The sequence below is a fragment of the Aspergillus affinis genome (assembly GCF_023601865.1).
Source record: "Aspergillus affinis strain CMG 70 chromosome Unknown NODE_1_length_919884_cov_86_970707, whole genome shotgun sequence".
Lineage (NCBI taxonomy): Eukaryota > Fungi > Ascomycota > Eurotiomycetes > Eurotiales > Aspergillaceae > Aspergillus > Aspergillus affinis.
The window spans coordinates 539833-561591 of record NW_026515782.1 but is presented as its reverse complement, the minus strand read 5'-3'; the positions used below and the strand labels follow the sequence as shown (position 1 = coordinate 561591).

Sequence of the window (21759 nt, the reverse complement as noted above, 5' to 3'; positions counted from 1 at the left end):
ATCACTATGCCAGCCAAAGCCGACAGGCCACCCAGTGCTACATTTGAGGAATTGCACCAGGACGAACGTCCCATGTACTACCCCTCTAAAGGGGAATTAAATTGGCGCCGTGAGTGATGTATTACCCATGTACCACATTAGCGCTAACGATGGGCCCAATTGATTGCGTGCAACGCGGAAAACCGCGTTCAAGTCCGAAAGAATTTCTCCGATGGAGATAAGTAGCGCTCGGGCTAATGGTGATGACAGCCAGCATGCATGAGTTCAATAAGACTGTCGAATGAGAGGCTCTCTCTGGCTAACATAGCTCAAGGCGAGCTCCAAAGATGGTGGAGCCATTGTGCCAGCGTACAGGGGTCGGATAAGGGCCTTGTTAGGAGTATGCAATAAGCACAACGGATGTATGTGGTGATGGGGCCGAACTGTTGGTCAATACCCTAGACGAGGACCAATTGTAGCGGCCAAGCATCGTGACAGCCCATGGCCTGCCTTGGCGGTTTCGTTGGTCGCCGAAATGGCCAGAACCCCACTAGAGATGGGGCTTGGCCTAGGAGACGGTTGGTATCCGCTCGAAGTTGCGCGGATCTTCGAGAGCCGAATATAGACCACTCTTGGCCATATGCGTAAGAGTGTTCCCGTAGCGGCTGATGGCACAGCTTGACTCCTGGAGTCAGTGTGAACAGGCCGACATCTGCTCTCTTTTCAAATCGATGAGGGAGGCCATGATGCTAGAGTGATTCTGTTTGGTCCAATGTCTCATCAGCTCGGATGGAAGATATTTATATCTGTATCCCTATCACTGCGGGGGACGGAGTGGTGTTCACTTGATATCCTATACTCACCATCATTGCTTTGACAGCGCTCGTCCCACATCAAACAATTGAGTGTACTCGTCGAGAGTCCGGTAGGCTTCCACGGTGATACTAACTCCACCGAGTCGATTCAGCAGGTCCTTCCGAAATTGAGAATGCTGGTAATGAAGACGCTGTTCTAGGCCTTCTCTGTCATCTCATTCCTACCCCCTTTCCCACCCCTTATCAATGGTTGTGACATGTCTGTGCAAGCTCCCAGACCGGCAGCATACCGGGACTCTAGTTTCAGACGACAAGCAAGGACGTATATTTCAAACAGTGTAACTTCGACATGGTGTCACCAATCAGTCATCCGCAAAACAGAAGAGGTTTTCTGATTTGATGCACATCGTTGGGTTACGGGTAGGGTATATATTGAGTAAACCGCCGTCATGAACGGGATATTCTCTCACGACCCCCATACCATTCCGGTGAAATAAGCAAGATGGAGTCTCACAATGCAACACCTGTGCCTCTCCCTTGGTTGGCCACCATTGGGATGGTCCCCTTGTTCTTCCTCGTTCTCATGGACAGATTGCCCCCGATCTGGCCAACATCCAAGATGGCCTCAATGATCGGACAGAAACAACCAGAGAATGTCACCGCGATTGAATGTCCATATACTTACATTCGGCAGATTTATGGCAAACACCACTGGGCCCCGTTCGTGAATAAACTTTCGCCGTGCCTGAAGAATGACGACCCGGAAAAATATCGAATGGTGCTGGAGATCATGGATGCGATCCACTTGTGTTTAATTCTGGTTGACGATGTAAGAGGCTCTTTCCCTTCTGAGAACTTGGAAACCCCTGTCTTTCTTTCTTTTCATGCCTGGGCACTCCTGGTATATATTGAGGCCAATGATCCTAATTATTCGAACAGATTTCGGACAATAGTGACTACCGGAAAGGCAAGCCGGCAGCCCACAAGATTTATGGCCCGTCCGAGACTGCAAATCGTGCCTATTACCGCGTGACCCAGATCCTGAACGAGACAGTCCAGAGGTTTCCGAGATTGGCGCCATTTTTGATGCAAAACCTGGAGGAGATACTCCAGGGTCAGGATATCTCTTTGGTCTGGAGACGAGACGGCTTGAGTAGTCTACCGACGCAAGCCGACGAACGAGCCGCTGCCTATCGAAAGATGGCCTCGCTAAAAACCGGCGCTTTGTTCCGACTCCTTGGACAAATAGTTCTGGAGAACAAGTCTGCGGACAAGACATTGACCACTGTTGCGTATGTATCTCCCGCATCACCCGCCAAGTACCGTATGTTACTTTCATAAAGTTGAGAAACAAGCTGAAAATTGGCTCAGGTGGTGCTCTCAGCTGCAGAATGATTGCAAAAACGTCTATTCATCAGACTACGCCAGGTCAAAGGGGTCTCTTGCTGAAGATCTGAGAAACAGGGAGCTGTCCTACCCGATCATCCTGGCTCTAGAGGCCCAAGGGGGTGACCGGGTAGCCAAAGCATTGGAATCGGGTTCTCCACGCAACATCCGAAAGGCGTTGCGAGTAATCCAGAGCGAAGGTGTACGAGACGCATGCCTCGAAGAGCTGAAAACATGCGGGGCGTCGGTGCAGGATTGGCTTTCAGTTTGGGGAAGGGATGAAAGGATGAATCTGAAAAGCTAAGGAGCTTGGGAGATGTGGCACTTTCTAGTTCTGCTAGGCTCTGACCGCCAGCTCAGAGATAATTGGACTCTTTTATAGACCGGGGTTAGTTGACTTAGATGATAAAAAAGACGATTGAAGATGGCATATAGCCGTGTTGGATGGATGTCTGTTTGGGGAAAGAGCAGGTGACCTTCAACTGCCCAAAATGGAAGGTTGTGAAACTGCCTGACTAAGGCGTGGATAACCTGTTCATTGACTCCGAATGCACTTTCCTTGCACTTTCCACTCTCCTACTGGTGTTGCACGACGAAAATATCTACTCTCTATACCATCTGAGCGCTACTTTGTCAAACATGGAGTTCAGAGCTGCTAAATAGTGGCGTCTCCTCCAAGACCTCCAAGACTTCCAAGGCATTTCCGCGCAAGTTGTAACCCCGACCGGGGCCCAATCCCATTTAGGGGAATGCAACGTCCCAGGTTTGACGTTGTACAAGTGTAGAGATAATATTGGCTGTGTAACAACCGACGGTTCAGCCGGCGAGCGGCCGTAGCGAAATGGCTTTATCTGCGACATTGCCAATACCAGGAGACGTTGCGTCTCCCTTGTGTCTCCCCAGTACACAAGGCCCTAGCAAATCGGAGGGTTGAAACCAAATACTCGCTGGGGGGAAATACGCAGTCCTGGAACAGAAACCTTCGCACACTTTGATTGACAGAGATTGTTTGTAGGCCTCTGGCCGCTTTTACGTCGACTACATAAAGTTGATCTCAGCACCTCATTGCGTTCAATAAAAGTCGCTTCGAGGACGGATCAAGTATAATGAGATGCTTAGGTTGCTTTTTCGAAATCAAGGAAAGCCTGCAGACAATTCTAGGGTTTAACCGAATGCGTTGATTCCTACTCATGCCTAGATGCACAAAAATAGGATCGGAATAACTAGTTATTCATGGCAAAGAGACTCAGCATTAACGCGGCCTGCTAGTTATTATTGGAGACGCTGTATCTCAGCCACTTTTCCTAGAGACATGCCGATGGCAAATGAGAGGAATCTAGCCCAGGTCACTCCTGCAGGAATTAGATCATTTGGGTGACGATCTGCATTCTGCACAGAGAGATAAGCTAATCGAAAAAAGCCACAGATCTGGAATATTGCGAACAAGACGCCGTGAAATTGCGTTTGATTACGTTTTATCTTATCTCCCTACTCATGTGTCATTCTGCGTTCTAGAGGGGACCAGTTCATGCAGTTCCACAAAACGGCTTGTGAGACCAAGAAACAATGAAAAGACACTAAAAAAGTCCATCTTGGCCACTCTGACAGGGAAGATTCTTCAGGACCATCTCTTGATAGACAGAAAGAAACAGCCAATCTCACACTATAACATGATGCTGACCACACCGATCCGTATATCGCTGAAATCATAGCTTAGTATCGCCACCCTTTTGGATCTCACCACCTTGCGTACACAGTGTACACACTGAAACTATCGAGCAACTTATGGAGTAGTAAATCATCCCAGTCATGGTCAAAATCAGAGGTGATAATGGCTGCGTGTTAAGCCACATTGGTTGATCAATCAATTCACCAAGCATTCGACACCCTGGCCACGCCTGCAGAACAGACCCAAACGAGAGCCCCTCTTGCCAAGCGAGACGACGCCCATAACAGAGACATCCGCAGCAGCAGCAGCGGGGACATGAATGGGAAACCTGACCGAATCCATGTAGGTACGATGCATCATGGAACCAATCCGGCGACGAGGCATCGATCGCTCCCTGCCGGGGCTACCTACTGCAGGCTGATCCTGGGAAGGTGGGGCCATCTGTGCTGGAGAATCAGTAGTTCGAGGTCGATACTACAGTACATTGAGCTTCCCGGAGTACTGAGTGACCTGCTGCAAGACCGTTGGTTTGCCTCGTACGGAGCGAATGCCATTGCATATGCGCTGGTTTGTGTGGTGACCTGTCGCTGACCAGGCTAGTCTTGCCTCTTTCAGACTGTCGGAGAAAGCTGAGCTGGGTTGACAGCACGAGGATCCGAGCTGGCATTTTACTTATTTAGGAGACACATGCCGCGATCCTAATCTCGGTGCATCTTCTCTTCAACATTGTTTGCTTCGTCTCGCCCTCAGAATGAACTCGGGGAAGTTGTACCTGATATCAAGTAGCCTAGGGGTTCTGTCCCATCTCACCATCTTCATCAAGGGTGAGTGGGATACGCATGCCCCCGATCTGGTCCGTTATTTTGTTTTCTGGCCGGTGGTAGTGTTCTCGCTTCTGGCGATTCTTGGGTATGGGTATGCAGTACGGACATTGGCTCTCGCGATGCTGAGCTATGACGGCGGGATCTGGCTATCAATGATCGTATATCGTTGGTTTTACCATCCTCTGAGACACTTTCCAGGACCTGCCTTGGCTCGAGTCAGCGCACTCTGGTCCCTGGGACGAGTAGCAAGAGATGCAAAATGGCATATCAATGTGCAAGAGCTTCATCAGCAGTACGGAAACTTTGTTCGAATCAGTATGTCTCCCTTTACGGGCCAGGTCTCTCACTGATAGCTGATTCCTCCAGAACCTAGAGAGATCTCGATTAACGATGCGTCCGCAATAAAGTTGATCTATGGCGTTGGTACGAGCTGCACCAAGGGGGTTTTCTATGACTTGTACTACCCGCACCGCTCGCTGCAGATGTGTCGGGACAAGGCGTTCCATTCTAGACGACGAAGAGTTTGGGACCAGGGATTCAATTCTCGAGGTATTTCAAACCAGCGTCGTTACAAAAAACGTCGAGCATACATGCTAATGAACTGGGTGCATTAGCTTTGACCGGTTACGAACCTTTCATCCGCGAGCATTGCGACGATCTGATTGAGCGGATATCGTCCCAGATGGAAGAGCCACTGTTGATCAACGATGTTCTCGATGGGTTCGCCTGGGACTCCATGGGAATATTGGCTTTCGGCAAATCATTTGGCATGGTGAAGGGTAACAGTCATCCGATGTTGGACACGATCAGAGCCGTGAAAAAGTCTGGTGCTTTTATCTTAACGGCGACTTGGATGCTTATTATGGCGCAAAACCTACCCATGATCCGCAAAGCATCGGCCAAGTGGCTAGATTGGTGTGCCGAAATGCTAGAAGAGCGGCGAAAGGTATGTCCAGGGATTCTTCTGGAAGCGAGTTGTTTGGCTGTTGACCCAAAGTGCTAGATGGGCGTATCCAGGAAGGACCTCTTCAGTTACCTTATTGCGGAACCGCCCCCCGGGACCGATGATTCTTTGAAACTAACGGATGGTGACCTTGTAATCGAGTCGGAGCTTGCGATCGGGGCCGGAAGCCAAACCACAGCTTCGACTATGAACGCACTCCTCTTCCTCCTAGCAAAGCATCCGGAGACGTACCGCAAATTGCAAGAAGAGGTCGACTCGGTTTTGCCACCGGATGCGCCTTTGTGCGATTCGGCACTCACAGGCCAACCGTACTTAGAGGGCTGTATCAACGAGGTCATGCGTCTGTATCCAGCAGTGACGAGTGGTGTGCCTCGAGAAACCGGTCCGGGGGGTATGACTATCGATAGCGTTTTCATTCCGGCATACACAACGGTGTCCGTGCCGACGTACACGGTCCAGCGAGGTCAGAGCCCTCTGAACAAACATCATTTTCGATGTTTCCTGGCATGGAAGCTGACATTGAGTAAATGGCCTTGACAGACCCTCGAAACTACCAGCACCCCGACGAGTTCATCCCCGAGCGTTGGATCGACAAGCCGGAGCTGATTATCAAGAAAGAGGCCTTCATTCCATTTTCCACCGGCCCATATTCTTGCGCGGGAAAGAGCTTTGCGATGATGCAGATCCGACTGGTGATTGCGACCATCGTGCGGAATTTCGAGTTCCGATTGCCCCCAGAGCAGGAGAAGGAAACTCTGGATACGCTCAATAGGACCGGCGTACAAGATTGTTTCACAATGGTGGTTCCATCGTATGATCTGATCTTCACGAAGCGAGATTAAAGCTCGAACTCAGTATAGGCGACGATGTTATCGAGAGATAATGAGATGTGTTCAACGAAAAGAGAGTTCCTTGTCCTCCTGGGGTGCGGAGTTATACACCGGTTTAGTCGTTCAGGATTGTCACCGGTACGTAGATAGTGTTGTGTAACGGCCGAGAGCAAGTGAGCCCCAACCTCCTCGAGTCGAGTGCGCCGTCGTTCCTTTGTCGTAGCGTTAAACACACAATATACCGGATGAGGTCGATCGTCGACCGGATGCGGTCAACGAAAACATGGTTGACGCTAGGCTTAACCAAGGAATCCAGCACAAAGGGAGGCAGTCATTAGAAGAAACTCTCGTCTTCATTATTTAACCTGATTCCTGCTTCACTTTCCCACCCCTCGAGTACGGATAATGGGCTGTGAGCAGCAACTGCAAGATGTACGATCCAGCACGGGACTCGTGGGAGGCTCACCGCGTCCCCGACAAGCCCGCGGTATGTTTTCTCCGTTTCTTCAGCTCTCGCCCTCCCTCGTTCTCTTCCTTCTCTCTTCCTAGCCCTCGATAGAGCGACCTTGGGGATTTTGGCCTTCCTCGTCGCTTGCTTTTTCTTCTTGTGTTTCCCATTGAAAATCTAGACTAACTAATCAATTCAAGTCACAGCCACCTGACTATTCGCACTCAGCTACGCAACCTGTGACGCAAGAACAATCTTCATCTACGACCTCTCAGACCCATCCACCTGCGCAACGCCCCCCAGAAACAGACCGGTCCTCGAAAAAGGAATCAACCAGAGACGAGACGCCTTCATCTCATCCCAAATCCAAAATGACCGATCTCCCCTCCGCTTCGCCCGAGCGATCGGCCGCCTCTCCTCAAGCCGAGAATGACTCCTCCCCAGCCGACAAAAAGCGAAAGTTGACCGACGAGGAACCGAAGCCCGCCGGGGTGGCCGATCGACCGATCTCGAAACGCAAGCGCATGGAAGAGCGACACCAGAAACTGCGCAAACGCGGCCGAACCCCCCCGTCGGCGTATGCTCGCCGAGACGCGGAAGAGGCTTCCAGGGCGGCGCCGGCTCGAAATGATCGATCCGTCTCGCCGCTGGCGCCTCGTCGATCCCCGACGCCGGAAGAGCAGCCTCGTCAGCGGAAGCGCCCCGGTGGTGGTGCCCGCATGGGACTGGTGGATCGGGAAACTCTCCGTCGGAGACAGGAAGACCGGGAACGGGCGCAGGAGGAGGATGCCGTGCGGACTTCGCAGACGCGGGGCCTCACCGACATCGTCCGACAGCACTACAACGCGGTGCCGCAGCGGGGTCGCGAGTGGCGAAAGACCGAGAGTAAGATCAAGGGACTGCGGACGTTCAACAACTGGATCAAGAGCACGCTCATCCAGAAGTTCTCGCCCGATGAGGAGTTCGTGGCCCGGTCCATCGGCACCAAGGACTGGGCGGAGGAGACGGCGCCACCGCCCGTGGAGGAACGACGGCTCCTGGTGCTGGACCTGGGCTGCGGCAAGGGCGGCGATCTGGGCAAGTGGCAGCTCGCGCCGCAGACGGTCGATCTGTATGTTGGCCTGGATCCCGCCGAGATCTCGACGGTGCAGGCGCGCGAGCGGTACAACCAAATGCGATCGGGGCGCGGCTCGCGCGGCCCCCGTCGCGGCCCCCTCTTCCACGCCGAGTTCGTTCCCAAGGACTGCTTCGGCGAGTGGCTGGGTGACATTCCGATCGTGCAACAGGTCGGGATCGACCCTAATGCCGGACCGGGCGGATCAGCCATGGCCGCGCGCTGGAGCGGCGGGGGTGGGTTCGACGTGGTGGCGTCCATGTTCGCCATCCACTACGCGTTTGAAAGCGAGGAAAAAGCGAGACAGATGCTGCGGAACGTGGCCGGGTCCTTGAGAAAGGGTGGTCGGTTCATCGGCGTGTGCCCGAACTCGGATATCATCAGCGCCGAGGTGGCCGCGTTCAACGCGAAGAAGAAAGAGCGTGAGGCCACCAGCAAGAAAGAGCAGGCTGAGCCGGAGGACGGCGAAGTCGAGGAGGAGGCGAAGGTGGAATGGGGCAATTCGATCTACCGCGTGCGATTCCCCGGCGAGACCCCGGAGGATGGCATTTTCCGACCTCCTTTCGGATGGAGATACAGCTATTTCATGCAGGAAGCGGTGGAGGAGATTCCTGAATATGTGGTTCCTTGGGAAGCATTCCGAGCGTACGTATCCTGTCTGCCTTTTCCTTTGTTGTCGAGGCTCATGAACTGACTTGACCAGACTGACGGAGGATTACAACCTGGAACTTCAATATCGCAAACCGTTCATGGAAGTCTGGCGTGACGAGAAGGACGACGCGGAGCTGGGACCTCTCAGCGAGCGCATGGGAGTTCGCGACCGCAACACGGGAGAGCTTCTCATGACGGAGGAAGAGAAGGAAGCAGCTAGTAAGTTGAGCCGTTGAACACATGGGATGAAGCAGCTAACAGGAGCAATAGGTTTCTATCACGCATTTTGCTTTTATAAGGTGTGATGGTGGGGTGTATTTGGCTGCATGATTTCAATTTTTCCTGCTGTTCTTTCATACTTTTCTGATGTATTATTGATTCTTGCTTCTCTGGGGCTTCATGTAGACTATTTAGGGAATTTCATTCTATTTTGTGACGGTTTTGCTGAGCTGTGTGTAAGAAGGTGGTCATGGCTATGCTTTGTCTGGGACAAGCCGAACTCAGATGATATGGCGCTCTCCTGAACTATAGTTATGAATTAGAGACTGTCTAGTCAGGTCTAATCCTAGGTATAGTAAAGCTAGATATTAAATGTAGGAAGTGAGTAAACTACTCGCCTTTCGGGGCGTTAGTTGACTATGTACCCACCTACCCACCGAGGGAGCCTAAGTTAGCGCGATTGATCCCAACTTCTTCCTTCCTCGTCTTCAATCAACCTCAATTCACCTGAATGAACTCCTCCTTGACCTCTTTACTTCTTATTTAATGTTTCCAATATCTTACTCTCTTTGAAATCATTTTCTTGAACAATCAATCCCCGTCAAATCATAGGCTAGCCTAGAACTACCTAGAGGCACCGAACCAACGGGTTCCACGCCAAAGAAACGCGAAAAGTCGCGAAACAAAGAACGCCTCGCCGCACTCACCCACCGACCGACTCTCACGCATCATCCAACCATCCATCTTCTTACACGAACCTCATCTTAAACCTCAACCTCAACCTCGACTCTCCCAAACCAAGAACAAAAAACAAAAATCCTAGAAAAATGTCAACCCCACGCAGTACCCCCCGAGACCGCGAACGACATCATCACCGCGAACGAAGCGACAACACCCCCGGCCAGCATCGCGACCGCGACCGTCAGAACCGCTCTCGCACACAAACCGAACCAACCCTGCCCCCCTACGAACCCTCCCTCGCACCGCTCACAACAACAGGCCACAACGCGGTCCTCGCGCTCCTGAAATCCCAAACCCTGCGACATCTGAAAACGCATCTGCAGCACGCCGGTTTCAAGTTGACTGATTCCGCCGGGGAGGTGAATGAACGTGTTACGGATGCAAAGGGGAGGTATGAGAAGCAGAAGGAGAGGGGGGCGAGGTTGAGAGCTGCTCGTGCGGGCCAGGGTGAGGGTCAAAATGGGGAGGGGGGAGAAAATGGGGAAGGTGACGGTGAGGAGGAGGGGGAGGGGGAAGGGGATGAGGAAGAAAGAAATCGATTGACGAGTCTGGAGGAGAGGGTTGCTGGGATTACGGGACGGTTGGAGCAGCAGGTACGGAAGATGGTGGATTCCGAATCGAGGGTGGATGCGCTGGTCGAGGTCATGGGGGGATTTGAGAAGGAGGCGGATGAGGCGAGTGTTGCTCGTCCTAGGAGGGGGAGGCAGACGAGGAGAACGAGAAGGACTAGACGGGATGGGGATGAGGAAGGGGAAGACGAGGAAGAAGATGAGGATTATGAGGCGACGTCGGAGCGAGAAGAAGACGATGCTGAAGCTGTGGATGTTGCACCTCCTAGTCGACGACTCGAAGACAGTCTGAAGGAGAACCATGCGCAGTGGGATCGACTATCATTTACCCAGCGGTATGATCTCTCATCCCATGCCCCAATCAACTTCAAGTCCAGGACAAGAACTGACCACAGACCAGCTACTCCGCCAACAACACCTACGTCGGCTTCTACCGCATCGTACACGAAGCCAAACACCCCGGCAACGACATTCCCCCAATCCCTCACGCCTCGACATGGTTCTCTCATCTCGAAGACCCCAACGCCGCTGCCTCATCCTCATCCTCCCCCTCCACCAACCCAACCACCACAACTACTCGCCAACAACGCCAGCGCCAGCAGCACCAGCGCAGCCCGTCCCCCGCCTCCGGCGAAGACGACGACATCGCGATCGAAAGCGAACGGATATCCCTAAAATGCCCCCTCACACTGCTCACCTTCCAAGACCCGGTCACGAGCACAAAATGCCCCCACAGCTTCGAACACGACGCCATCCACGACATGATCTCCCAGTCGCCGACGACCGTGCCCGCGCCCCCTCCGGCGCCTGGAACCGCTCCATCCCGCGCGGCGCGGCGCGTCCGCTCCGTGAAATGTCCCGTCTGTTCTGTGGTTCTGACGGGGCAGGATCTGCGACGGGATCCGGTTCTGCTGAGACGGGTGAAACGTGCGGAGGCGCGCGAGCGGGAACGAGAAGATGAGGATGAGGATGAACCTGGAGCTTCGGCTGGGAGGAAACGGGCGAGGATTCCGGTGGCGAGTGATGATGATGAGAACGACAATGAGGATGAAGAAGAGGATGAAGACGAAGACGAAGACGATGAAGATGACGAGGGTCCTCAGCAGAGGAAGAGGAGAAGACAAGAACAGGTGCGGATTAAACAGGAGCGGGCGATGTCGAGTAGTGCGCCGATGGTGGTTGATTAATTGCTTTCAATCCATCCGTATTTGGCAATTGACTCTTGTTTCTTCTACTTTCGGGCTCTTGAGATATCTTGTTTTTGTTTGCCTATGTTTAGTTTCGTTGTCTTGCATATGATTTAGGATACCTATGAGATTCAAACCTAGGTTAAATATACCTACCTCTACTGTTTACGATGAGCATAGCATACCTAATCAAGTCTCATCACAGAGATGTCTACTCTGCCAGAACAGAAAGAACTCACGCATTATTAACGCCAGACTCTGACCTACCTACCTACTACCCAGTACCCTCGAAAGGGCTCGTATCGGGTATCACAGGCTCATAAAGGAAAAGGAAGTAAATACACGAAACAAACAACCCAGACAGACAGTCAAGGAGCGACCAGAGAGAAAAGAAGAACAGGAAAAAGAAATAGACGCTGCTCCGGGTATGAAATGAAAAGGAGACCCCACACGCGAAAACACATACTTGATTGACGCACAGAAGAGGCGAACAGAATGAGAACAGAAGCATTGACATTGGTCAGGCCAGCCGAAAGGAATATCAAAGACTTGCATGCGAATCAGACACAGACAAAGGAAAAAGAAAGTGAAAAAGGGTATCCGTCCGCCTGTCAACAGCGAAAGAGATGGGGCGAGTTTTGGGATGATTGCAGCCGGAGAATGCGCCTGTCAGCGAGACGCACATGGGATGAGGGTGGAGATCACGGCTGCTCATGCTGAATAGATCAGGCGGGGACATTTCTAATCGACGGTGCAAATGAATCAATCTACACACTTAAACAGAAAGACGTTTCTGCCGGTCGCATCGCCCACCCAAAATCATAGCGCTGGGAAACGAATCGAGACGACGCGTCGAAAAAGAAAGATCGCAATCCATCTAGTTGGTGATGAGGTTGAGATAATCGGCGACGATAAGCGTAACCATGCTAAAGTGGATCCCCCGTGGGGTTAGTGTTAGTGACAAGCCGCCCAGAAACCAAGAGTGGGGAGACTAACGCATGGGGGGCGATCCGCACGTAGTACGTGCCGAAGCCACGATAGAACCGCAACCATCCCTCCTCCTTGACCACCTTGCGAGCACAGTCGAAGAGACCCTTGTACGGCACCTGGCCAGTCTTAGGGTCCTTCTGCTGCTTCTGCAGACGCGTCTTGATGAAGTCGAAGGGCAGCGAGAGGAAACTGGCGAAGAAACCGGCAATGGCGGAGGCAGCGAACGTCTGGTTCTGCGCAGAAAGGCTGGTGCGCGCCTTCAGCTGAGTTTTCGATTCCGCAAAGAAGGTCAGCTGGCCCACGTTGAGAGCCATGGCGCGCACCACGGTGGGGAACGCGCCCGACCACAAAGCCAGGACGCCTTCGCTTTTCGAGATGCGCAGCAGCGCGTCCACAACGGAGCGATAGTTGGCGCGGGCCTCGGGCGGTTTGAGACCATCCGACTGCATACGTACCAGAGCCAGGTCTGCGGGGTTTCCGATCATGGCAGCGACACCACCGGCCGTCAGACCGGCACCGGCGCGCTCGGCGAAGGTGACCTGACGGTTGGCGGCTTCGGCGTTCTTGTTGAGGGTTTTGATGAAGGTGTCGAAGAAACCGAGACGGGCGGTCGTGTAGACGGCCTGACGCAGCAGACCCGCGGACAGGCCGGTGTAGAGATCGAGGACCTTGCCGGATCCGATGATATCGCGAGCGACGCCAAACGCGGACGGACGAGGGCCGGAGCGAACGCCCTCGCCGGCTAATTGCAGACGCACCTTGATCATGTCGATGGGCTGGATGACTGCGGTGGCAGTCATGCCGGCCAGACCGCCATTGACAAAGGGCAGAGCAGCTCGGGTGTACGGATGGTGTAGAAAGTCGACCTGCGGCTTCGGATCCGGAGTGGTGGCGACTGTAGGGGATGCCATGATCACGACAAAGCTGGATGCAAATCTAGCTACGAGGAAGGGTTAGTATAACTGAATTGATCTGAAGGAGACCAGATCGAAGACAGTGCGGAGAAAGGACGGAGCAGGAAGAAGAAAAGAGAAACAGAGGAGGAAGAGAGGGGAAGGGGACGAGAGGGGAAGGAGGAGGGAGCAATGAACACCGACCAGGGATTGATTGTAGGACAAAAAAAAAAAAGAGACAAGCTGGCAGCGGCACGAAAAGAAACGTCCGACAGGCGACGTATCAAACGAGAGAAGAGATCAACGCGACGACTGAAAACAACCCAAGCGGACGAGGCGCGGGCAGAGAGGGGAAGACGAGAAAAAGCAGGAAGCAGCGATGAGGGGAAGGCGATCAATAAGGATGATCCAAGTTGAAGTCGCGACAGAGAGGTGAAGGTACTACACGGCCAGTCAGATGACACCGCGGGGATTTCGTCATGCAACCACGGTCAGGACTCTGGGGGATACGACGCTGAAAGGATCGGAGTCCGAGGACCTTTATACTTCCTACCGGCTATACTACGAAGGGACATCTTTGCCAGGAACCGACCCATCACCCGAGAAAGTAACGGGGCCTTCAAATTGAAATGTAGCGAAGTTCGCTGGAATGGGGGATCCACCAGAGCAGTTGATGCTGGCGATGACTAACGGACTGCCACGGACTAACTACTGCACGATGCGGTGGATATTGCGGGGGAAGCTTGACGCTTGACTCTTGACTCGGCCAGCTCCATCGGCAGTCTCGCGAGTGGTCGTAGCAGTCTATCATCCGTTGACCGTTCCTATCCTTTGTTCTTGTCCCTCTCTAAACCGTGAACAGGCTCATCTAGATCGCAAGAGACAGAAGTGAACATGTCTTTGTCCGTCTTTGTCCCCCGCCAGACTGGCAGCCCCGCTGCCAGTCTGGCGCTAACCCCATCGGGCGCTGCACGAGAACGGCCCGGCGAGTCTTCCCTGTTTTTTTCCAGAATATTTTATTCTCAGTCCGTCCAATGGTGGCCGCCCCATTACTTCGCGATCTAGACCTCTCTCCCTACATGGCAACATCTTCAACTTATGCACAGAGACAATACATCCTCATCACCACCCCTATTCTCATCGGTTAATCATGATCAATTCACCTAAATACCCAAATCTATCCCGTCTCTGCCTTACCAACTATACCACCAACAACCTAGGTAATAGTAATCATCTCATCCATTCTTCCGACCCATCCGCCGAAATCGGCACTTCCTAAGTATAGATCTTGCTAGACTGCGCCAGAGCACCCTACCCAACCCACTTGGATCGTGTCGCCCGTCATCCTAATCAATCCCGGACCTCAAGAATCCGGAGGAGTGTTCTCCGGGCTCTCTCCGGACTCATCGCGTCACGGAGATGACTTCTGCCTTGATAGTGGTGATATACTATAGCGGGATCAAGGGCGGGATATCCATCACCTCATCTCATCTACTAGGTGACGTATCTAAATATTTCATAGAAACTATAACCTACATACAAACACCCTACTGCGTAGACAGTGGTTACCAGGCAGTAGATAGCAACTATCTACCAAGTCACGCAGGAATAATAATACTATAGAACGAGTAGATGCCCATCACACCCGGAACCATCATCCGGCAAAAATACTGGCAGTCAACCATCCGCCCGGACGCAATCGATCGCTAAACTCCCCAACGGCAGGGCACCCTCGGAATCAAGGAGCTGAGCTGAACTGGCTGGGCCGACGGGACTTGGGTCGGGTATCGGGATGGCGGTTCGGATGTGGAGAGCGGGAACGTCGGTAGCTTAGCCGGGATTACTTGGTCCCTTTGACATACAGTATGTGATTTGAGCTAGCTTACTTATTTATCTCTTCCGAGATCACACAGCAAATAACCGTTGATAAAAATGCGAGCGCAAGCCAATGATCAATTCAGAAGGAGAAATGACGAATAATAAGCCCAAAGCACGCATTGAACATACCTACCTATAAGTTAGCAGATGATAGCAGAAATGATAGGAAGCGGAATAACTCCCGCCCCTTGCCGAATCCCAGGCCCGGAACCCCCTAGTCAGCCTCGTTAGCCTAGGGAGATTAGATAACAATTAACCCAAACCGTAGTTATAGGCTGCATGAATAGCTAGCCCCATAGCCAGCTAGCCTCCCTAAGTCAGTCAGATACGAACTAAACCGGAGTCCGGATCTCCTGGGCACGAAGATCCGATTCTCGCTGGTTACGGCTACTTGGAACTACGCTGGATTGATTACTCACTGCTTGTACCTAGTTAACTACTCTACTCCGTACTAACTCGACTATGGGTCTGACTCTGACTATACCTATTTGGGTGTGTTTTACAAGGCGGTGGGTTATGTAAGTGTTGAGTGTTAAGTAATGGTAAATAAATATTGGTTGGCTGGGCTAAGATTCGTCATTGTATGGAGGTCTGGTGGTCTCAGGTAAGGGTTGTATGTGGCAGTGTCGGAGGAATTCAAGTCCTGGGTAGTGGATCGGGGTAGAAAGCTCGGTGTAGACATGTCCGGTCGTCCCCAACGCTTTCTGGTTCGGACTTGTTCAATTGATCTTGGGTTGGGGGGAATACTACATAAAGTCTTAGGGATTCTTTTTATTTGGTTGAGGTTTGAAGTTTGTGTTACAAGTGTCAACTGTTTGGCTTGAAGGCGAGAAACCCAAGTTGGATTTACGGTCCGATCCACGGCAATCCTTGAACAAGGTAAAACTACCCAGGTAGGTTTACATTTCAAACAAGTTCTCAGAAGTTGACTCTAAATTCAAACTATCCAATTTTTATTCACAGGTATATGCCATGTGTCCAGTCGGACTCATAACTCCTATCGACCGAGACCAATATTAGATCCAACCAAAAGAAATTCTGAACGGTGAAGAAAAGGTATGATATCCCTGCTTCCGGTTGCCAGGGATGGGAATACAGAACAGAAAGAAAGAAACCCCGGAAACAAACACGCCATGCAATTTATGAACAGAAAGGAAATCCCAAAACCCAGATCATAATCTATTGGAGCACCGGACCGGCGGCAATCACCTCCTTGGTAGCTTGATCCGAGTACTTGGTGAAGTTCTCGTTGAACAGACCAGCCAGCTTGTTGACCTCGTCCTTGAAGCTGGTCGAGGCGGTCCAGCTGTTCTTGGGGTTCAGCAGCTCCGCAGGCACGCCGGGGCAGCTCGTGGGAACGTGCAGGTTGAAGACGTCGTAGGTCTCGTACTGCGCGTTGGCGAGCTCGCCGCTGTGGATGGCGTCCAGGATGGCACGGGTGTACTTCAGGGGGCAACGCTTGCCGCCGGTGGTGGCGCCAGCGCCAACCCATCCGGTGTTGAGCAGCCAGGCGTTAGCCTTGTGCTGCGAGATCTTGTCGGCAAGCATGCGGGCGTAGCGCATGGGGTGCAGCGCCAGGAAGGGCTGGGCGAAGCAGGAAGAGAAGGTGGCCTGGGGCTCGGTCACACCGTCCTCGGTGCCGGCCATCTTGGAGGTGTATCCCGAGATGAAGTGGAACATGGTCTGCTCGGTGGTGAGCTTGGAGATGGGGGGTAGCACACCACGGGCGTCGCAGGTGAGGAGGATGATGTTCTGGGGGTGCTTGTCGGAGATACAGGGGATCTTGGCGTTCTCGATGTATTCAATGGGGTAGGCGCTGAAGGGTCTGTTAGGTGGGTTTCCTTTCGACAGATTCATGAGGGTACTTACCAGCGAGTGTTCTCTGTGAGGGTCGAGTCGTCGTAGTTCACCATACGGCTGATGGGGTCGAAGACGACGTTCTCAAGGACGGATCCGAAGCGGATGGCGTTGTAGATATCGGGCTCCTTCTCGGCGGAGAGACCAATGCACTTGGCGTAGCACTGTGGGAAGTCAGTAACTGTGTTGCGATCATTGGTTTGAGGTCAAAACTTACGCCACCCTCGATGTTGAAGACACCGGTGTCGGTCCAGCAGTGCTCGTCATCACCGATCAAAGCACGGTTGGGGTCGGCAGACAGAGTGGTCTTGCCGGTTCCCGACAGACCGAAGAAAACGGTAACGTCGCCATTCTTGCCCTCGTTGGCCGAGGAGTGCAGGGTCAGGACGTTGTGCTTGACGGGCATCTCGTAGAAGAGGACGGTGAAGACACCCTTCTTCATCTCTCCGGCGTACTCGGTACCCAAGATGACCATCTCCTTCTCGGCGAAGTTGATGGCGACCGAGGTGGCAGAGGTCATACCCTCGGTGAAGCGGTTGGCGGGGAAGGAGCCGGCGTTGTAGATCACGTAGTCGGGGTGGAAGTGCTGCAGCTCCTCCGCCGAGGGACGGATGAGCATGTTGCGCATGAAGAGAGCATGGTAGGCACGAGCGCAGACAACGCGGACGCTGATGCGGTAGCGCTCGTCCCAGCCAGCGAAACCATCGATGACATAGATGCGGTTACGGGTGTTGAGGTAGTCGACAGCACGCTCACGGTTGATCCGCCAGACCTAAAGGGGGGGGAAGTCGATTAGCTAACCAGCCCTATGCAGGTGACGTCACACGTGACACCCCGACCCAAGGCAGACAGCGCAAGGGATCCAAGGATTCCAATGTGGCACAAGACCAGCAATCCGGCGTTGCACCGCAGACAATGACAGGATAATACCTCATCAGTTGGATATGAGGCATTTCCGGGGGATTGCGGTTGCAGATGCAAGTCAAGAAAGCTTGGTCATGGTGACACGCGAGGGCCAAGAAGGGAAAAAGTGGGCCAAATGCAAGGATGAACAATGCATTTTTAATCGCTCCACTGGGATAGTAGGAAACAGGGAAAGAACGTACATCAGGAGTCATAGGCTTGTTGACGGGTCCCCACCAGACATCGTTCTCTGACGATTCCTCCTTGACAACACGCTTGTCTGAGGGGGAACGACCAGTCTTAGCGCCAGAGTATGCCGTCAAGGCACCACTCGATGTGATAGCGGTACCGGTCTCGTAGACCAGAGCATCTTCGTAGAGGGCAGCAACCGAGGGGTTGGCAATCTAGGAGGGGCATTAGTATGAAACCGAGCTGAAGAGATTACCAGAGCACTTACAATAGCGACACGCTCGTAGTCAATGTGGGCGTGCTCGTGAAGCTCTTCCTCAAGCTCGGTGTGACCCTTGCCCGGCCTGGTAGAAAATGAAGAAGGTTAGTTAAGGTGTATAGCAGAAGGGCAGCGAAGTGAAGAGGATGATAGGAGAGCAGTGAAGTAGACGAAGTAGGAAAGGAAAAACATACTGGACACCACCAGGGTGCAGGGCAGTACGGTTAACAGAAGTGGCAACCATTTTTCTTAGCGAAGTAGAATGATAGTTATTGTTTCGTTGTTTTGCTACTTGCTGTTGGAAGAAATCTGAGTAGATAGGACCTGGTTCCGGGGGGGCATTGGGGGGTATATGAATGTTCTCAACAGGGGCCATGATCAAGACGGCCACGGTCGAAAGACGTTTCAATCTCCAATTCCCGCCGTATCTTCTCCACAGTTTCACGGAAGATGTCGGGGCAGAGGACCGGAGCTGAGGCGGAAGGGTTACGGCAAACAGGGCCAAAATGATGTCTCTCGCGCTCGTCCGAAAAGTTCCGAACCCCAGATGTGGGCACGAAGTGGTTCCGGGAACGCTAGTCGACCGCGCACCAACGAGAGCGCGAGAATCGGAAGAATGATTGATCGAGCTTCTTTTCGTCGCAAATGATTAACACGCGTGTCGCGAAGAAATGGCTCATGCAGGTCAGGAATTTTAGCGGGAATTACTTTTTTTTTCTTTTGGCCGAAAAGAAATGCCGTGGCTCGCAAAGGTTCAGTTGCAAACGACCTGTCTTTATGAACTTTCGGACATGGTTTGCGGCATTACACCATGTCCAAAGGCTATTATTCACCTACGCAACGACTCGCCCATCTTTTCAGACCAACAGGCGGACAAAAGGAACAAAGCGCGCGACGCAGGCAAAGTGATGACGTTGAATGATCTCAGAGAAGCCTTACCTAGCCGGGTCTGAATACTAAGAACCAATATTGCGGGGAGACAGTCTTCTTTTTCGGCTAGAGGGGGCCCAGCGACTATACCCGGTCAGGGAGGCTTAGAGTGAAAACCAGCCAATGATAACATGCGCCGCAACGAAAATCCCCTCCGGCGCTAGTCCCAGCCGGGCAATCTGTTAGTCATCCGCCACCCGAGGCCAGCCGGCGCGCGGCCAATCACGGGCGGCATCCCGTACTGATTTGCAATCCAACGTCACCGCGCTGGGCTGAATGTATTGCCGTCCTGCCTCGGATTCGGAGGATCAGGTTCTGTATGATGATGTGGTGGTGATGCGCTTTTCCTTTGCCCTGGTGCGTCCCGGCTGCGTGACGACGTGGAGCTGCAGATGACGGCGAGACAGCTCCCGAGCTGCCTACCCGTTCGGGCCATCCTGAAGTCTTCCACCGCGACCTTGTATACAATCTACCACGGTCAGTACGTTGGAATTCGACAGGCAAACCGCTCGGCACGCACATGACAAAAATCCCACAACTTGCCGAAATGCCACATGAATCTACTAGGCTACTCGACTTCGTACATTCTCGCCGAACGGTCAGGCGCCAGCCCCTGACAAGGCCCTCCGTCAGGTCAACTGATAGTTCTCGGCCAAGCATGACAGACGCAGGATACGATCCCTATCCCGGCCAATGGTGGCGCAGTCGTCGCGGAGGATACAGAGCTGAGCAGGTCCTATCACTAGTCCTACTGCCTACTGGACGGTATCTTTCGTCTGTACCCCGCATCCGACTAGACGCCGGGGCCACGCGGGCCTTCCCCAGATTAATACTAGCATTCTTGGTCTGGACGAACTTGGCTAAGCCGCCAGGATGAACAGTTGCCTCACGCGACTCAAGCGCTTTGTTCGTCAGGTATCTACAGGCTGTTGGACCTACGCGTAGTTCATACTCGATGTCCTCCGTGTCTGTACAGTACCAAAATCGAGTCGACACGAACACTTTGACACAGATAACCATCTACAAGGTCACTCAGATCCACAAATCGGGGAAGATAGGAGCATCCGAGGAGGGATAAGGCTGGATCACATTTTGCGTGCTTGACTGGTTGGCCCGGTGGCTGTGGGGACACTTAGGGTTCCTCGTCCGGGTGATTTAGGAAGACTGAAGAGGGCAGGAGGGCAGGAATTGAAAAACTTGTTCCATCACCATCCCAGGGCCACTGTTAATTAAAATCCCGCAGATGTGCTACGCTAGTGCATGGTCTAGACAATCCAGGAGGGGCAGAAAAATAGAGGGAACAGAAGTGAAGAGAACGGAAAGGGAGGTGTTTACTGTGCCCACGAGACAACTTTGGACAGGTACTGTTCCATAGGCAGATAGATACAAAAATAGACTGAGAACGTGGCCGGTTTCTTGCCACTGGATTCAATAATTACTCCAACTATTTGTGAGTTGGAGCTGGCCAGAGGCAGAATGGAAGAATGAGACATTCAGGTACATTCCATGAGATCCATCAACGCGAAAACCAAACATTTGCCTGAAACACCTCCGTTTGTCTAAGCCAGCGTCGATACCCACTTAACGGACTCCGGGCTCGAATCCCTTGCCGAGTCCCTCCTTCGTGCTTTTTTTATTCTTCGCAACCACTGTGACTTTCAAACAATAACACTCTTCCAATTATATCCAGCAATGATATCTCTGGGATTTCTCGGGATGACCTTCAGGTCAGTCATCCCGACCAGGTCTTTCCGACGGCCAGGATTGTGGCCCAAGTAAACCCGAGGGAAAGCATGGGCCACTTCCGAAAACCACCCTAATGCCCCTTTCGCCGGTGGAGACGAAAACAATTGAACCAATGTTCGTGTCGCTATTGACCAGGCAGGCCAATTGTTCGTTTTTCGTCGGACAGGGGTCTGCGGGATAAACACAACCCGAAGTATGTCGTTCTTTGTTTTCTAGCCTCGGGCAATCGCTCAGGCACTTTTCGTTTCTTACCCAAGGACCACGAAAGAGAAAGCAAAGCCGTTGAAATGACCGATCGCATCCGATAAATTCTCTCGTCATGTATCAACAATATTGCATACAGGCATATAATTATCTCAGCCCAAAAACCAGTCGAGGCCATCTCGGAATGCGGCAAACACGTGCTCCGACTCAAGGCAGATGCTTGGCCTCTTGGGTCTGACACGAGCGGCATGGCATGCAACGAACAGGGATATCTCAAGCATTAATCTGGATGCAGATTTCATTTTTTCACATCAACTCGAGCGACCATCCACGCAAAGGAGAAAAATATGAGACATACCAAAAGACGATATGCGATCTCTAGTAAAGTCAACCGACATACACATGTTCTCGAATTCTCGCTCTGGAGTCACTTGAAAGCCGCCTGTGGTATTATGCTGCATTGGTTGGTTGGTTGGTTGATTGATTGATTTCGTTTACCCTGACCCCTCGCAAT

The 21759-nt window shown here is 52.5% G+C and overlaps 6 protein-coding genes across 6 annotated transcripts; 4 read left to right on the top strand and 2 right to left on the bottom strand.

The window, feature by feature from the left end:
- Positions 1–1296: 1296 nt before the first annotated feature.
- On the top strand, positions 1297–2484 carry KD926_004106 (terpenoid synthase; the record flags this gene model as incomplete). The annotated part of the gene is made up of 3 exons (XM_053096440.1): positions 1297–1623; positions 1734–2086; positions 2166–2484. 3 exons carry the CDS (start codon positions 1297–1299, stop codon positions 2482–2484), a joined length of 999 nt encoding a protein of 332 aa, XP_052961249.1.
- A 2116-nt stretch (positions 2485–4600) lies between these two features.
- KD926_004105 (cytochrome P450) lies at positions 4601–6479 on the top strand (the record flags this gene model as incomplete). Its single annotated transcript, XM_053096429.1, has 5 exons — positions 4601–4988; positions 5040–5222; positions 5288–5619; positions 5677–6100; positions 6178–6479. The coding sequence occupies 5 exons, from the start codon at positions 4601–4603 to the stop codon at positions 6477–6479; spliced, it is 1629 nt and encodes a 542-aa protein (XP_052961248.1).
- A 418-nt stretch (positions 6480–6897) lies between these two features.
- Positions 6898–8985, top strand: abd1 (mRNA (guanine-N7)-methyltransferase; the record flags this gene model as incomplete). The annotated part of the gene is made up of 4 exons (XM_053096418.1): positions 6898–6954; positions 7116–8674; positions 8733–8899; positions 8951–8985. The coding sequence occupies 4 exons, from the start codon at positions 6898–6900 to the stop codon at positions 8983–8985; spliced, it is 1818 nt and encodes a 605-aa protein (XP_052961247.1).
- Positions 8986–9726: 741 nt separating this feature from the next.
- Positions 9727–11396, top strand: KD926_004103 (SUMO ligase MMS21; the record flags this gene model as incomplete). Its single annotated transcript, XM_053096407.1, has 2 exons — positions 9727–10544; positions 10610–11396. 2 exons carry the CDS (start codon positions 9727–9729, stop codon positions 11394–11396), a joined length of 1605 nt encoding a protein of 534 aa, XP_052961246.1.
- A 926-nt stretch (positions 11397–12322) lies between these two features.
- Positions 12323–13297, bottom strand: KD926_004102 (putative mitochondrial dicarboxylate carrier protein; the record flags this gene model as incomplete). The annotated part of the gene is made up of 1 exon (XM_053096396.1): positions 12323–13297. One exon carries the CDS (start codon positions 13295–13297, stop codon positions 12323–12325), a length of 975 nt encoding a protein of 324 aa, XP_052961245.1.
- A 3039-nt stretch (positions 13298–16336) lies between these two features.
- Positions 16337–18609, bottom strand: acuF (phosphoenolpyruvate carboxykinase PCK1; the record flags this gene model as incomplete). The annotated part of the gene is made up of 6 exons (XM_053096385.1): positions 16337–16973; positions 17027–17178; positions 17232–17786; positions 18121–18321; positions 18375–18450; positions 18560–18609. The coding sequence occupies 6 exons, from the start codon at positions 18607–18609 to the stop codon at positions 16337–16339; spliced, it is 1671 nt and encodes a 556-aa protein (XP_052961244.1).
- Positions 18610–21759: the final 3150 nt, after the last annotated feature.